The 18,081-nt window shown below is 44.6% G+C and overlaps 1 protein-coding gene across 1 annotated transcript in view; it reads right to left on the bottom strand.

Annotated features, from left to right (window-relative positions):
- The window catches only part of LOC126474570 (tRNA dimethylallyltransferase-like), a 493,205-nt gene that overhangs the window by 309,964 nt on the left and 165,160 nt on the right, over positions 1-18,081 (bottom strand). The window contains exon 3 of the mRNA XM_050102047.1: positions 4,615-4,730. Coding sequence (XP_049958004.1) covers positions 4,615-4,730 — 116 coding nt within the window. The remainder of the gene's footprint in view (positions 1-4,614; positions 4,731-18,081) is intronic.

Raw genomic sequence — 18,081 nt, forward strand, 5'->3', positions numbered from 1 at the left:
AGGATAGGTTTCACTCGTCTGAACAGAGATGCTCCACTGACAACGGAAGAGACAAGATGCTGGTGAACAAGACGCAGCGGCAGGCAAGGATGCGGCTCTCCCCCCTCTGGTGGCACACGCCCTCTTCTTCCTCCTCCTTCCCCCCAACCCCACCCCACTACAAGGAAGTGCGATCGATTGCTCGCGAGACAGCCGACCGTCACGCAACGAACCACTCCGATGAAAGACTGCACTCGGTAATAAATCAATCGCTAATTTCCGCAATAAATCACTTGGTTATTTTCTTCATCCCTAAGCGAGAGCAATCTGTCTTGGCGGATGGTGGAACCCACTAAGCGCCGCCGCAACCCTCCAGACCCTATCGCGTTCGGAGGAAAATATTTTCTCCAAACAGGGAAACAGACTGCCGCCTGTCCCTTCTCAACTGTTTACCACTGGTGCCCTCAGAGTAAAGAACAAACACCGCTGGTGTTCCAACCCTTAAGTTACATTTACAAACAAACCAGGTTTCCCGCACTACTGCAGAATTAACATCAGCCGCTGATACATCCATGAGTAGGGGGTGGTCATGGCAATCATGACCTTCACCCGCGCCCCCGGCGAAGAACATTTTACTAAAAGCGTTATGAAACTAATCTGCGTTAGTAACAGTTTGAGCTCCCGAATAAAAGCCTGGAACGCTACCCGCACGTCACCACAATGAACAAATTTGTACGTTACGCAACATTTCATTAACGATACTGCAGCTGTGCGCAGCTGTAACACCACCACGTTGAAACAACACCTTGGTGTATTCCTGATTACATTTGTTAAATAAGGGTCGCCTAATCATGGGAGAAGTAATAGAGAGTGGGGGGTCATAAATGGGTCATAAATGGGCGTCGATTTCAAAATAATCAACTATTTACTCAAATTCAAAACCAACATGGAATCTTACATCGAACTGAAACTTCAAAAACAAAAACACAGAAAAGTAAGGTGAAACACTGAATCTAATAATTTGGGATTCTGAAATACATCGGTAGGAGGACTGAAAGTTCGGAGATCCTCATCTGCGCAAGTCGCACTTTCAAACCCTCAAGAGAAATAATCCAATGAACTCCGCATACAAATTGCACAAACAACCAGGTAAAAGTGAGCTGCTCAGAATAGGGACTCTGAGAAATAAGACTAACACCTCATGCTATTATCAAAAGCGACACATACATCTTCAAACTGCCCAGTCAGCACGGGACGACAGCTAAGAAGCGAATCGACAGAAAGCTAGGGAGCGAATCATCAGAAAGCAAATCTCTCTGTTCCCAACCCGAGCTCTGTCCCTTTAGAGAGGTGGCAGCAATTTTTAAACCTACTTCAAAGCATGAAAATTGAGGGGAGCATGTCATAAGTTTCCCTGATACGGCGTATAAATGCGCATAAACAATTTACTAAGTTGGTACTGAGTTTCAATGGCCTTGCTCTATTGGAGGATGTAACACACACAGTGTCAAGATTAAATAACAAGATGGAGCTAAATTTCTCGCGTTCCATGGGAATGGTATGGCAGCATTCTTCTTGACATCCATGTTGAATAGATACTTGCTACAGGTCAGGTGGGCACTCGGGGCAAGCCCCACTGGGGCAGCGCGTCAGGATTTAACTTGCGGAAACAGCAACTTCAAAATACGCCGAGCAGGCCCTGGGAACCATCCCAGGATGCCACCCAACTCTTGAGCAAAGCGTTTCTGTCGTACTTTACAGTGAGCACTGTTAGTCCCGGAATCCCATTCTTTGCTTGAGAACCTTTCAGCCAGCTCACTTTAGAATTGTGAAGTCATGTTACAGTTTATGTTTTTATATAAAACTGAACTAAACTCCGTCCGGACAAGTCTCGGAATACCCAACGACAACGACCGACCGCCGTGTCATCCTGGACTATTGGCGTCACTGGATGTGGGGATGGAGGGATGTGAGGTTAGCACACCGTTCTCCCAGCCTTTTACAGTTCGTGAGTGGAGCCGCTACTTCTCAGTCAAGTAGCTCCTCAGTTTGCCTCACAAGGGCTGAGTGTACTCCGCTTGCCAACAGCGGCACGGCAGACCGGACGGCCACCCATCCAAGTGCTAGCCACGACCTACAGCGCTTAACTTCGGTGATCTGACGGGAATCGGTATTACCACTGCGGCAAGGCCGTTGGCATATTTTTACATACAACAACTCTTAATTTTTCAGCCAGCTTCCGTGGAAAAAAGCCACATGCAATGTGTCTTGAAAATGGTAAGGAAATCTAGTAAATTACAGCTAAGTTTAACACATTATACTCGTATTTTTAAGTTGCTTGGCTGAGAGCCTGTCCACGTGCATGAGCCTGGAACCTGGCGCCAACAGAAAACACCCCAACCAGGCAAAGGAAACCACTCACAGAAGACTAGTCTCCTGCTGCTAAAAACAAATCCGTCTTGCTTTGTGCGTCCACAAGTATATCCAGCGATGTACAAGATCTTGGAATAAGCTAAGGCAGAAAGGAAAAAACCCTCCACTAGGAACAAAACAATAGAAAAACTGACCGTCCCGTAGAAACAACGGGAAGAAACGCCATCCTGCCCACTAACACGCTGGCGTAATCACAGTCTGCAGACCTCTGAACGCAATTCTAGTGCTCAATGAAATACTGATAGTGGCGAGTACAAGCTCCGAGTTTACACGTAAACCAGAGACCCATCCTAGCTTCGCGCGGGTAGCACTAAGTGTCTACTGCCGGACGACTTGGTATCTCCACATGTAAAAGATAAAGTCCTGACTGATTCATTAACTTATCATCGCTCAGCCCAAACAGCTAAGGACAGAAATTTGTAATTTGGAAAGGGAGTCGATATTATATTATAGGCATCCTTTAAAAAGGGACTTTTCAGCACTGCACAGCATCTCGTTGACGTCCTTATGCTCATATTGAACAAATTGTGTAAGTGGCGGTTACTAATAAAATCAACATTATGCCTCTCTCCATGGTTTGTCCTTTTCTGCCCACGTCCCGTTCCTAATCCGTTACATGCGTAAACATTTCTATACCTCTTCCATTCACAGCGCTGGATTTGCACTTGGTGGCCAAATTTGAAACTAATTTTTTCCAACGCCGATCGGTTCCGCATTAACGCACTAGCATATCTACCGAGATTTACTGCCGAACGATAATTACAGACCACACTGGACCTCTGTGTGTAGCTGCACTTTAATTGTAACCACCTAGTATGTACAGAGACTGGTCAAGACTGGCTGCTCTGTGGAGTTGCGGCGGCTCTTTTCTTCTTTTCCCGAGTCACTCCAAACACCAATTAAATATGGAATAAATAACGATACACATTAGACCCTCATCGTTGCTATAAACAGTAAATTATATACACAAACCTTGATCGTGAATAAGTTAATCTTATAGTAAAAATCATATCTGAATTCCTACAGTAGTTCCAGAGATTAGTCATAACTTACTGAGGGAACAATGTGGAGGGGTACTTGAATTTATAATATATATAGGTTATAATGCTGTCAAAGTCGTGACAGCTTGTTGCTGTTATTCTTCTTAAATCAACTGCAAGACATATGAAGGCCCCACACACATTCAAATGTTGTGTACATCTGAAATGCAATTTCTTAATAGTCGTACCCAAACAATTTACTAAGTACAGGTACAAACCAATTACTATTATTACATTAAAACCTTTTTGTTGTTATTGCTACTAAAATCTGTCGCATCTGCACGTCACAAATTGGGGCAATGGACAGTTATATTTGTGGAGGGGAGAGAGAGAGACGGTAACATACTGTGAACCCCCTCTCAAAACTGAATACTGTGGATGCGCTCGTGGTTACCATGCAGTTATAGCGTGTGCGCACCAATGTGATTATTCAGTCTACTGTACGTGCTGTCGATATTACCATTTGATGCCGAATCGCGTACTTAACAATTTCTGATGGATATTGTGCTAGCATTTTCTGTTGCCCAGACAACAACAATGTTGTGGGGACACGTGAGAATCACCAAGACATGTCCATAGCCTGTCACTGCATATTCAGGGAAATATCTCCTGGTTTACTACCTAGAAACAAAAGAAAGGAGACTGTTCCCTTTACTAGTGAAATAGCGGCGCTGGTAAGGGTGTAGATGAGCTCCCTAAAACAACACACACACACACACATTCATACACACACACACACACACACACACACACACACACACACACACACACACACACACACACACACACATACGAGCGCGCGCACGCACCGTTAAACAGGCAAAACGAAGACGGGATACGTGTTGAAGGATCATACGATAAGTACCATGATTTTACTGAGGACATAGCTACATTCGCCTCTAGTGCAGACAGACTTAATAATGCATGAAAGGCACTAGTATGGCAAGTCCGAAAGTAGGCCTGAAAGTAAATTACAACAAATCATCCAACATCTGGAGAACGATTGCCACCATAACTGATGAAAGCCAGCACCGACGTCATAAAACACTGGTCCTCGATTCACACATTCAGCAAGAGTAAGCGTAGCGCGGCGCGGCAGTGAGTCGTGGACACTGCACAACAGCAGCAGAGGACCGGAGTGAGCGGAGGGCAGGGTACTCACCGCTTCTCCAGTAGGCGCTGCTGGTTGTAGCGGCGGTGCACGTCTTCCAGTTCGGCCACCAGGCCACGCTGCATCATCTCGTCCACGCGGGCGTCCAGGCGAGCGTCCAGTATCTCCTGTGGGCACAAGTCGGAGGACCAAATAAGAGACAGGGATCACCTCATCTGCTGTCACAGTTCTATCTAACGTATAATGACACATGCTGACCCAAAAGCCGACAGTAATCCAACAATGAGGAACCTGTCTCCATTGGTTCCTCATTGTTGCATTAATGTCTCAGAGCTGTGCCACACATACTGTAACACTAGTCTACAACAGTGGAATGAATCTTTCACTATGCAGTGGAGTGTTGGCGTTCTGAAGCTTCCTAGGACATTGAAACTGTGCGATGGGCTGGGTCTCGAACAGAGGCTTTTCCTTTCGCAGGCGTCAAACCTCCTCTTCTACTGCTATCTCGTTCCTACATTCCAAATTTTCTGCTGGGAAGTTTCAAAACAATTCACACTTCATTGCGTTTGCTCGACGCATTGATCCCTACATTCACGAGAGACACTGTATATCCCTGGTACATTTTAGTGGGTCTTTCGCAGGGAAAAGGAACTCTTTCGTCTTAGGCGGTGATCGAAGGAAAGTTTTGATGTTGCATTTTCACAGAATCCTCGCAATTTTGGCGGAGACTAGCACTCTGTAAGGAAGGAAAGCGAGCTCTTGTCTCCTTCCCCTTCTTCTCGGTTTCCTGCAGCTTTTCTTTTCTTGAACGACCTTCTACTCTATGTTTCTCTACGTCCACTTTTACAGAGCATTTCTTTCAGATATTGCAGCTCGGCTAGGACGTCACAGGCGACGAGCGCCCGATGCGGTGGTCAGCACTGTCTGCACGTCCTCTGTATTACGGTAGCTTGTTGCAAGCAGGTAAAAATTGTTCATATGTGTGTGAAATCCCAAGGGACGAAACTGCTGAGGTCATCGGTCCCTAGAATTATACACTACTTAAACTAACTTGCACTAACTTATACTAAGAATAACACACACAGCCATGCTCGAGGGAGGACTCGAACCTCCGGGGGGAGAGGCCGCGCATTCTATGACTTGGCGCCTCACACCGGGCGGCAAACAGGTAAAGGTCTGTGTCCGTTTCTTCCTATTTATTGCATAGCCCAGTGTACCATCTATCTTCTTTCTATTAACATATCCCAGAAAGGGAGACATCCATTATCCCCTATTTCCATACTGAACGCAATGTTTCATGGCTACTGTTAAGCTGATGCAGAGACTCATCCAGACATGCTCCCCCACCACGAAAGCGTCGTCGGCGTAGCTGAAAAAGTGCTTGGGAACTCTAAAATACCAGTTCCTCAGATTGTTCGTGGTAGAGATTTGCAAGTACAGGGGCCACTGGGGATCCCGTGGAAACTCCTTCTATTTGGTCAAAAAATCTCCCCGTTGACACTGAAGCAGGAGGCACTCAGTACATGCTCGATAAGTTTGACTGTTTGCGGCTCGAAGGAAGGTCTGGAGTCTTGATACTTTCGTGAAGAGCGACGTAACACGAGCAGGTCACCCTTCTGCAGTCTCATTCCCTTAAGATGGTTGGGTTGCTTGGGGGAAGAGACCAAACAGCGAGGACATCGGTGTCATCGGATTAAGGAAGGACGGGGAAGGAGGTCGGCCGTGCCCTTTGAAAGGGACCATCCCGGCATTTGCCTGGAGGGATTTAGAGAAACCACGGAAAACCTAAATCAGGATGGCCGGACGTGGGATTGAACCGTCGCCTTCCCGAATGTGAGTTCATTCCCTTAAGAACTTTCCCGAAATTGGCCGAGTTCTTTACTTGGTGACTGCAGTGTCCTACAAGAGATTTTAGAATCATAGCATGGATTTGCCCTGTGAGAATAAATAGTGCCAAGTACTGGCAGCAGACGCACAGCTTCCTTGTAAATTTTTCGTTAGTCCTTGCAGGCCTGGTATGGCTGCCGCCCTGAGATACAGTCGGTTCTTTACTTGCTGTGGCAAATCTGGCCTCTTCAACACCGCAACCATTTTCCTACTGACCGTCATGGTAGGGTCCTTCTTGAGCTTCTTGTAGTACCGGCAGAGAGCCGCTTTTGTGCTGGTAGTCGTCGGTACGCATCAGCCCCGCTACATTCCCTTTATTGGCTGCTAGGACCACAGCTTCAACATCATCTCTCTAGATTCGGAGAGCCTCCCGTTGCGTCGCATTCAAGTTTGCTTTCAGGAAGTCGGGACTTGTCGATGAGACTGCAGGGTTCACGCCTAAATTTCTCTGCTTTTTCCTTTGGCAGGCCCCGAACAGCCTCCTCCGCATCACTAATTACAGGGGTTGAACAAAAGTATGGAAACACCGCGAGAAATACATGCTTGAACATAAATGGTAGCCAAACCTGCAGGTGGAGCTGCTGTACCTGACCACCGACGGCTCCTGTGCAATGGCCACAATACGTTGCAAATGTCAGCCGTGATCACGACAGCGGTCTGTGTAGCTGTTAGTACATTACGTCGGAGCAAAGTGAATTCGAACGTAGTTGTTGGTAGTTCCTGCAATAGACCATAAATTGCAAAAAGTGTCCACCCTCATTGTAGATACTTGGCGGATTTCTTTTTTGAGGAGGAGTTGTACGTATTATTCGTGATGCACCGAGAATCACTTCATCATCATAAAACTGGGTCGAATAAATATGCAGTACCAATTGTGTCGTTGACTAATTAGTTCTTGGTTTGATATTCACATAGACAAACTAAAACTGAATATTATTTATTTTTAATTATTTAAAAAAAATTGTTTTCCATTTTAAAATTTAGTTACGCATTAATGTTGGCAATGGTGGAATGCTGGTGCGATTGTACATGTTTGTGTGTGGGGAGGAGGGTGTGTTAATTAGCTAATATCTGATTGCATTCACAGATAACGGTCTCAGAAATTTTGGGAACCACTGCAGTAGTGGCTGACGTTCCCAACGGGCGGCTGCACGGCGGCAGAGTATCAGTATTGTGTTTGTTCTCGGTTTCGGTTTACTCCCTCCCACCCGCTTTTTTTTTTTAGTTCCGTCAAAATGCAGTGATTGCAGCTCTTTCACTGAGTAGCCCGACCGCTGTGTTACGTGTTACCAAACACAATAAGTCGCCTTATTCGGGCAGCCCGCTCTGTTGGTTTTTACACATATGTTGCATTATACACTGGAGCGCCGAAGAAACTGGTATAGGCATGCATATTCAAATACAGAGACATATTAATAGACAGAGTACAGCACTGAGGTCGTCAACGCCGATATAAGACAAAAAGTATCTCGCGCAGTTTTTAGATCGGTTGCTGTTGCTACAATGACAGGTTATCAAGATTTAGGTGGGTTTGAAACTGGTATCGTAGTCGGAGCACGAGCGATGGGACACAGCATCTCCGAGGTAGCGATGAAGTTAGGATTTTCCCGCACGACCATTTCACGAGTATATCGCAAATATCAGGAATCCGGTAAAACATCAAATCTCCGACATCGCCGCGGCCGGAGGAAGATCCTGCAAGGACGGGACCAACGACGACTGCAGAGATTCGTTCAACGTGACAGAAGTCCAGCCCTTCCGTAAATTACTGCAGATTTCAATGCCACGCCATCAACAAGTGTCAGCGTGCGAACCATTCAACGAAACATCATCGATATGGGCTTTCAGAGCCGAAGGCTCATTCGTCTACCATTAATGACTGCACGACACAAGGCTTTACGCCTCGCATGGGCCCGTCAACACTGACATTGGATTGTTGATGACTGGAAACATGTTGCCTGGTCTGACGAGTCTCGTTCCAAATTGTATCGGACGTATGGACGTGTACGGGTATGAAGACAACCTCATGAATCCATGGACGCTGCATGTCAGCAGAGGACTGTTCAAGCTGGTGGAGGTTGTGTAATGATGTTGGGCGTGTGCAGTTGAATGATATTGGACCCCTAATACGTCTAGATACTACCCTGACAGGTGACACGTACGTAAGCTTGCTATCTGATCACCTGCATCCATTCATGTCCATTGTGCATTGCGACGGACTTGGGCAATTCCTGCAGGACAATGCGACACCCCACACATCCAGAGTGGCTCCAGGAACACTCTTCTAAGTTGAAACACTTCCGCTGGCCACCAAACTCCCCAAATATGAACATTACTGAGCATACTTGGGATGCCTTGCAACGTGCTGTTCAGAAGAGATCTCCACCCCCTCGTACTCTTACGGATTTATGGACAGCCATGCAGGATTCATGGTGTCAATTACCTCCATCACTGCTTCAGACGTTAGTCGAGTCCATGCCACGTCATGTTGCAACACTTCCGCGTGCTCGCAGAGGCCCTATACGATATTAGACAGATGTACCAACTTCTTTGCACTTCAGTGTATTTATCCCCTCCACGTCCCCTTTATGTCCCAGTATTGTCATCTGACTATGGAATTTTAAAATCCCGAAACCATTCGTGGTTTTGAATAAATAATTAATACAAAGGAAGCGGATCTATTTAGAAAATAATAATAAAAAAGCGTGCCTCTCAGTTGCGGATGTCCTACCTACCAAATTTGGTGTTCTAAGAAGAAATTTTGCTGCACTCCACGGCCCAGTCCTATTTTGTAGAAACTACACTTAAGACGGACGTCAGACACAGCAGGAAAGGCAATTAAGTTAGAAAGATTCGTGTGTTGTGTACTGTTGCAGAGAGAGTGGGCGGATTAACGTCAACAGTAACATGTTACTGAGCGTCTTAGACGACAAGGACGGGAAGCAATGATGGAAAAATCAATGAAGGCAAGCGACGCCCCCGCATGACGTCAGAAGCGAGGCCTGGGGGCGGCAGGGAGGCGGCCCGGAGGGCGTGGGCGTTGCAGCGCCTTGCGCAACAGCCGGTGACGCCGACGCCGTCACAGCAGGCCGGCCGGCCGGCCGCCGCGTCCCTGGCCACTTCCTCCGCGGAGCACCTCCTGCCTGCCAGGGGCAATGCACTGCACTGCGACCGAGCGCTGCCGGCGGAGGGGCGCGCGCGCCTAACGGGAGACGCCACGACCATCCTCGCCGCGCAGCCAACTACCCTAGCTGACTGCTCACAACTACTTTGGGACTGACACTATGGCGGGAAGAGGTGCAGGCGCGCACCACAGCTGCCACGTCTTGCGCCGGAACATACGTGTAGTCTTACGTTTCATTCAATTGCTCAAAGTCGCAAGCTTGGGATTCACACATTGACAGGAACACGAGGAAGTGCACACCAGAGTTGCAGAGCATACTAGTCATCTTACATTTCATTCGAGCCCCTCACACGAGCAATCTATTCCATACAAAAAAATTGGGACTGGCATTAATGCCTTTCGGAAGAGCTGCACGATGTTTACATTTTACTTTCAAATGGTTCAAATGGCTCTGAGCACTAGGGGGCTTAACTTCTGAGGTCATCAGTCCCGTAGAACTTAGAATTACTTAAACCTAACTAACCTAAGGAGATCACACACATCCATGCCCGAGACAGGATTCGAACATGCGACCGTAGCGGGTCGCGTGGCTCCAGACTGTAGCGCCTAGAACCGCTCGGTCACCTCGGCCGGCCATTTTAGTTTCATATGCGGGAATGAATTTTTAAGACTATACACGGAAATTTTACGAAAATGCTTTTCCTGACGACATTACCGAAATTTCGACATGACGGAATGTCCTTCTGTGAACATGGCAAAATCTTCCGAATTCAAAATCTTAAACATGAGTGCGGAACAGCAGATGTGCAAATCTGAAGAGTTTGAGAAAATCAGCCAACCAGTTGCAAAAACGAAGGTTTATTAGCCGTTGATCTAGGCTTAGGTATTTTTAAAAAGAAGTTCTTCAAAAGGAGTGAGCCTTGTTACATCTCATGATGGTACGTTAGATTAGCAAAACCGAGCCGCTCTTGTCATATATAAAATTGACAAAATAAGGATTATTCTAATCCATGGCTTTATATAGCAGCCAGATTGCATTTAGTGCATTTCAGAATGGATGATCCCTAGTAAATGCTCACAAGTAGAGGTTCTTGTCAACATAAAATTGTAACATGAGTCACAGGATAAAATATTTGCTACATTTTACAATCTATGTTGACAGGAGTATCTACCTGTGGGCATTTGCTGGTCAGGATTCATTCTGAAGTACGCTAAATGTAATCTGGCTGCTATCTAAATCCATGGCTTTGGATAATTTTTGTTTTGTAAATTTTATATATGACAAGAGCCCCTCGGCTTCAGCTAATCTAATGTAGCATCATGTGATGTAACAAGGACCACTCCTGTTAAAGAAGATATTTTTAGTAATTTCGAAACCCAGGTCAAGGGCTAATAAACCTTTGTTTTGCAACTGGTTGGCTGACTTTTTTCAACCTCTTACGAATTCATCATATTTTCATCTGCTCCAAACCGGAACTCAGTCGAAGATCTCAAGTACAATTTGAGTTAAATGTGACACATGATGCTGCGTTCGCGCATCGAAACCCCGGCGGTCGCCCGTTTGGTTTCACACCGAGAAACAAAGCGCTAGATTTATGCTGGGTGACTATAACTGATATCCGTGGTGGTTATAATTAAACTGAAGGCGTTCCGAATGCCGCAGCGCAGCCTGTTTACATCACAGGACGCTAAAATATCGTAGGTATGTTCATTAATCGGCGCGCTCTCAAAGTATGCTCAAAAGATAATAGTTCCACTTTCCGCCAACAGGTGAAAATATGGCGCTGTACGTAATCAGGCAGAATGCACTGTGGGCCCAGGAAAAGGGGAGTAACGATCAAACAGATGATAATGGTGATTCTGGCACGTTTAGTAGTATTTGGTCACAAGGTACAACATGTGTTCAAAATGGGCTCCCGACTGTACAGCGTGCTGCGTCCGTAACAAAGCATGGTCGACAGTTGCTCGCTGTGTAATCGGAGAGATATGTCGTCTTAGGCTATCCTTCACATCAGGAAGAGTCCGGATACATCCCTGATAGACACAATCCTTCAGAAATCTCCACAATCAGATATCGTCTGAATATCAATCGGGAGATCTAGAAATTGCCTAGAGATAATGCGATCGTTACCGAAGGTTTCTCGGAGCAAATCCTTCTCCTGGCAAGCTCCTAGTTGTGGCTCCCCATCTTGCATTAAATTATTGGTATGGACATAGCCGCGTTTTTCAAAGTTGGAATCACGTATTGCATAAGGAGGTCCTTGTAACAACCAGATGTCAGGGTACACCTAATATCTCCCGAAAGAAAAATGGACCAAGAATGAAGGAGCTTGCGAAACCACACCACACAGTCAAATAAGCTTACTGCAATGGATGTTCCTTCAGGACATATGATTGAGTGGAACCCCATATGCGACACTTCTGTGCATTCACGGCACCGCGCACAGTAAATGTGCCTCGTCCGTCCAGGGGATATTCCCCGGCCACATGTCATCCATTTCCATGCGTGAAAAAAGGAAGGGCAAAACCAAGGCGTTGTAACCTATCTTGCGCCTTCATTTGTGAATTTTGTAGGGATACCAGCGTAAAATTCGCCGCAAAATCTTTTGAACTGGTGATTTGGGTGAAGACAGTTCCCGTGACACAGCTCGAGCCTCGATGCAGAATTTGTGGCATGTCCTGTACAGTCGGATATAGCTGCCATTGGAACGGGCCGACTCCCCCTCACTTCTGCACCACCTAATTCAACTATTTTTCAAATTTCTTGATCATTGTTTTTGCAGCGCTGCTTTTGCTGCCGTTCTGATGAAACAACTTTATCAGCAGTTCACAGTCTCTTTTCAACAGCCATAGTGTTTCATATGAAAAAAGTCAACCTTCTTAGCCCTTTACATTAAAAGTCAAACCCCTCCCCCCTCAAAAAAGAAAAAAAAAAAAAGAGTTAACATTTCGCATTCTGTTTCCTGCGTCATGTTTTCACTTGGTGGCAGAAAATGGAACTACTATTTTTTGCAAGCGCACTGATTAATGAACATACCTACGTTGTTTCAGTGTCCTGTGACGTATACAGCCCGCACTGCAGCACTTGGAACACCGTCTGTTCAGTTAACACCAATTACGTTTCCTGATTAGACTTTTAACATTTGTAAAATAATAAAAAGAAACATGTCTCTTAATCGAGGTGAGGAAACTTATCGTTTGGAACAAAGGAGAACAGTAATAACAAAATATATTGCCACAATACTACAACAGTTATAATGGAAACATTCAGAGGACTTTCTTCTGTGCAACTAAATATGTGGTCCGGAGATGGACTTCATTCGGACTCAGTTGCTGACAACTTCTTCTTCTTAAGTTGCCAATCCTAAGATTGATTTGCAGCAGCTCTCCATTCCGTGCGATTGTCGGCCAGCCTCTTCAATTCCGTGAAACTTCCGCATCCTAGGTCCTGCATTATCTGGCTTATGTACTTTCTTCTAGGTCTGCCTCTTGCCCTTTTGCCCTCCACAAGGCCTTCCGTTATAGTGTGGAGAAGACTTTCATGTCTCAGAATGTGTCCCATCCATATATCTCTCCTCTTCTTGACCGTCTTCCAAAGAACTGGAACTTCCTCCGCTCTCTGCAGGACTTCTTCATTTGTCATCCTGGCCGTCCATGGAATTTTTAACATCCTTCGCAGACACCACATTTCGAATCCTTCAATCCTTCTTCTTTCGTCCTCTCCAAGTGTCCAGGTTTCGCTGCGGTAGAGAGGCACACTCCCAACAAAGGTCTTTATTAACCGCTTCCTTAACGACAGACTTATCATATTTGATGTGAGGAGTCCTTTCCTTTTATAGAATGCAATCTTTGCCTGATTTATTCTACTTATTACATCTTTCCTACTACGACCATCTGATGTTATTCTGCTTCCCAAGTAGACAAAGTCTTGTATTTCTTTCAGCTTCTCTCCATTCAGCCTTATATTCGTAATTGCTTGATTATTTTGTTTGCTTGCAACTAAGATTTTTGTTTTTGACTTATTAATTTTCATGTTGTACCGTGTAGCAAGAGTGTTTTCCATTTCCTCCAACACTACTTGTAATTCTTCCTCATTTTCCGCTAGGACAGCAATGTCATCCGCAAAACGCAGCATATCAACTATTTTTCCCTGGACCCTGATTCCATTAGCTTGTCCTAACTTTTCTCTGACCTCGTCCATTGCTTTCTGTATGTACATATTAAAGAGGACAGGGGAGAGTGCACATCCCCGTCTCACACTCTGTTTAATTTTTGCTTGTTGTTGATGTTCCCCACATCTCACTATTGCCACCTCTTCTTTGTATATGTTCCATATCGTTCTCCTGTCCTTGTACTTAGCTCCAGTCTCCCTCAATATCTGGAATAGTTTTTCCCATTCAACCTTATCAAAGGCTTTTTCGAGGTCAATAAATGCTATGTAGGTGGCCTTTCCTTTTTCCATTCTTTTTTCTATTATGAGCCTTAGGGCCATAATGGCTTCTCGCGTACCTCTCCCTCTTCTAAAGCCAAACTGGTCTTCTGTGAGCATGCATTCCACGTTCCCTTCAATTCTTCTGAGGAGGATGGTCGTCAAAATTTTTGATGCATGTGATGTTAGGCTGAGGGTTCTGTATTGTGCACACGATTTTGCTGGCATTTTCTTTGGTAATGGATCAATAATACACTTTTTGAAGTCCTCAGGCAGCTCTCCAGTATCATATATTTGGCAGATTGATTTATACAATTTATCTTTTATTTCTGTTCCAGCTGCTTTGATGATTTCTGCAGGCAATGAGTCAATTCCTGGTGCTTTTCCGTGCTTAAGTGCCTGATCAAATTCAGACCTTAGTATGCTGTCTCCTAGTTCATCTTTATCTACTTCATACTCACTTTCAACCATGTCATCTTGTACGTTGCCTCCATATAATTTCTCTAGGTATTCCTTGCTGACAACAGGCTTCTTATTAATACTGACACCACACAAAAATTTAATTTTGAGATTTCTAATCAAAATGTGTGTCCAGGGGAGTATCGTCGCAGTTGCGCGACTGGATTCACGATTTCCTGAGAGAAAGATCATAATTGGTAGTAACCGACGTAAAGTCATCGAAAAAAACAGAAGTGATATCTGGCGTTTCTCAAGAAATTATTATACGCCTCCTGCTCTTCTTAATCTACCTGTATATAAAGTATTGTCGTTTACCGTCTAGTGAAGTCATCATAAGGTCAAAACCAAGAGCAAAATTATTTAGACTTATATCTGTACGTTGCGAAAAATGGCAACTGACTCTAAATGATAAGAGATGACATATCCAGATGAGTAACTTACTAAAAGGAATCCGCTAAATTTTGGTTACACGATAAAAAACAGAAATCTAAATGCTGTCAGTTGAACTAAATACCTGTGAATTGCAATTACTGAAATTGGAACGATCACGTAGCAAATCTCTTAGGTACAGTGAACCAAAGACTGAATTTTACCGGCAGTACACTTACAAGAAGCAACAAACCCACTAAAGAGACTGCCTAAACTACGCTTATGATATCGGTCCAAAAACAAAGTCAAGAGCACAAGCCATTCTTTCCATTTTGTGTTTCTCAGTAAGCAGCCCGGGAATCCACCATTAGCGAATTTTTCGAAATTACAACTTTTCGAAGGCAGTTTTGTGCAAAGTTATGCTACCCACATTCGGAAATTGCAGTGCCATAGTAGAAATTGTGAATCGCCGGTCTTTTCGTCCGTGGCTTTGACCGAATCTTCTGAAATGACTCAAGGACGACATGATCGCTGTTGATCACGAAAATTCCTCGTCCGTCCTTGAAAGCTCTGATACGCTTGCGCATTTTGCCGTCACTCATCGCAATAGCGCCATATACCTCACTTATCTCTCGATGAATTTCCGCTTCTGTAATGTTCCCTGCTGTCACAAACCGAATCACTGACCGTAGTTCGCAGTCTGCAGGCTGATCATCATTTTAAATAATTTGAACTGACACTGTAAACAGCACACTGAGACAATACCAATGCAAATGGCGTTGTTTGACGAGCAATGCTTGCCTTGAGTCGATGCAAATGTTTTCGCGACGTTCGATTAGCTACGGCGATTCGGACCTTACTTTCCGAATAACTCTCGCATAGAGCCCGTTTCACACGAGCGACTTCCCGATCAAAATTGACTGAGCGATGTGCGGCGCCCTTCATGCCTCCGCATAAATTAGCAGCCAACCACGACGCGAGTGTGTTTATGATGTCACTCATCTAGAGACCGTGCCAAGTCTGGAGCTCTAAATTTGCGAGTATGCTGCATACCGCGCAAGCGCAGAAACAGGGGACTATCGCGGCACCTGTAGCATCGGGAGTTAACTTATCCTGACCGAGAAAACTCCTACTATAGAAATGGATTTTTGTGCGTTCGTTGTCTTCTTAATCTTCATCGTTTTGAGTGCTTTGTCTTTGAGACACATTGAAACTTTGCACATTTTTGTTGCCTTACAAGAGGGACGAAAAATCTAAAAGCCAAAAAGTATTTTAATTTCACAGAAGAAAAGGCTACACTACTCATAAATAAAGAACGGAAACGGATAACTGGATAAAAGATAAAGAGGCACTACTTAATGCGTTCTAGATGGTGTTTCATGTATTAGCAAGTATACGAGCAAGTGCATGTTTTTTTCTGAACTGTTTGGATGACACTTTTCATATTATTTCAGTTGTCAGTAGTGTAAAGAATTTACCACACGACCCCTAACATGAATTTCTATGATGGATTCTCCTTTGGTCATTAATAAACTCTATTATCGTTGCTTGTTGCTACATTTTGTTATCACATTTCGTTTTTTTCGTAAAAAGCTTAACCTAACTTTCACCGTCCAGGTGCCAAGCCGCACAGCAGACAGCTCTCGCAATACGCGCAGTTTTGGCGCTGAAGTGTAAACGAGAATGACCACTCGCGACAGACGACACTAAGTGCAGGAATAAAAAGTGAAGACCGCATCAGTAGATTCAGTTGTCTTCGGTAGTCAGCCGAGACAAGAAAGTCGACTGTGTAAAAGGGGCTTAAGATGTTTAGATGAGGCACTATTTTCGGAATTAAGCATTGCAACACTTCCGTGGGTACGTCTTTTGCAATCTGTTAACGTTGTCTGCTAGGTCACAGTGAGGCCACTGTCTACCGTGGATGACAAGTGGACATCAGACCTGTTATTCACGACTTTTGGCGAGTCTGAAACGTCCCCTTAGAACAATTATACATGACTGTCCTTAAACTGACACACAATATTTTTAGCGCAACGCAATCTGACTTTCAATAGTCCCTACAAAAGAATGGCCCTGACTAAATTAACCTATACGTTTCACAAATCACTTACCTCACAAAAATCTTCGTTACTCGAACTACTGCAATACAGCGAGCGCTACTACTACCAGCTAAATAAAAGATTCAAACTACGGAAGTCACTAACTACTGATAGGCATAGTTAGCAAATGAAAGATTTAAATAGAGAACAAACAATGTATTTACCTTAATAGTCATAATATATATAGCAGTTCATGACATTTAGTCTTACAAATTTCAAAACTCCGCCATCTCTCTCCCCACATCCACCACTGCTGGCGGCTCACCTCCAACTGCACAGCGCTACGCGCTGTTAACATCCAGCTGCCCAACGCTACAATGGCGAGTATTACAACAATGCCAACGAGCCACAGACTGCACACAGCACAGCCAGTGATAAAATCGTGTAGCTGTCACATAAACTAACCACTGTGTCATCTGGTATCTCACAGAAAGTACTTTAAATCCAGAATGTATTTTCAAGTAAACCAAAAAGTTGCATTACAATCTCATTAGCAGTACTGGTAAATGTTCTAAGTATGTGAGCCTTATAGTCGTTACGTAATCGTGCAACTAACAAGCAAGAATGTACACACACAATAACACTGTGTCGTCTGTTCACAATAACAATGCATTCGTAATTTCTGTTTAAATAAGTTCTCTTGGTTCTTGACTGGATATTTAACTTCAAACATTGTTGCATGTTAACAGATTCTAAGTCTGACAAAGCATACTAGTAATGTAAAGTGAAAAGTTATATGGCAAAGACCAAGTTAAAAAGCAGATTATCTTTCAATAAACGGTTTTACATGTGAAATGTGGTGTAAACCTTTACTCTTCCTAGTACGCAGAGGTTCAACTTGAACGGAATTATCATGCGGTATATGTCGGTGAGGAATGCTAAAATTTTTCTCAAGGTTAGCGTCTATGTTATTTTTCTCTGAGCCAGGCGGTGCACGCGGCTGCCTGCGGTGCGAGTCATTGTCTGTTCCTTTGTTGGCGCGCGTCGTTATTGGGATTAGGAGACCTAACTTCTACAAATTCACCTTGACGAGAAGGCCCTGCCCTGTTTGAAGCTCGCCAGTTCTGATGCAATTCAGGTCTGTCGTTACGATTATATCGTCTGTCGTCATGTCGGTAGATTCCATAGTTTCTTTCTTGCCGGTCACGTGG

The sequence above is a fragment of the Schistocerca serialis genome, chromosome 4, assembly GCF_023864345.2.
Source record: "Schistocerca serialis cubense isolate TAMUIC-IGC-003099 chromosome 4, iqSchSeri2.2, whole genome shotgun sequence".
Lineage (NCBI taxonomy): Eukaryota > Metazoa > Arthropoda > Insecta > Orthoptera > Acrididae > Schistocerca > Schistocerca serialis.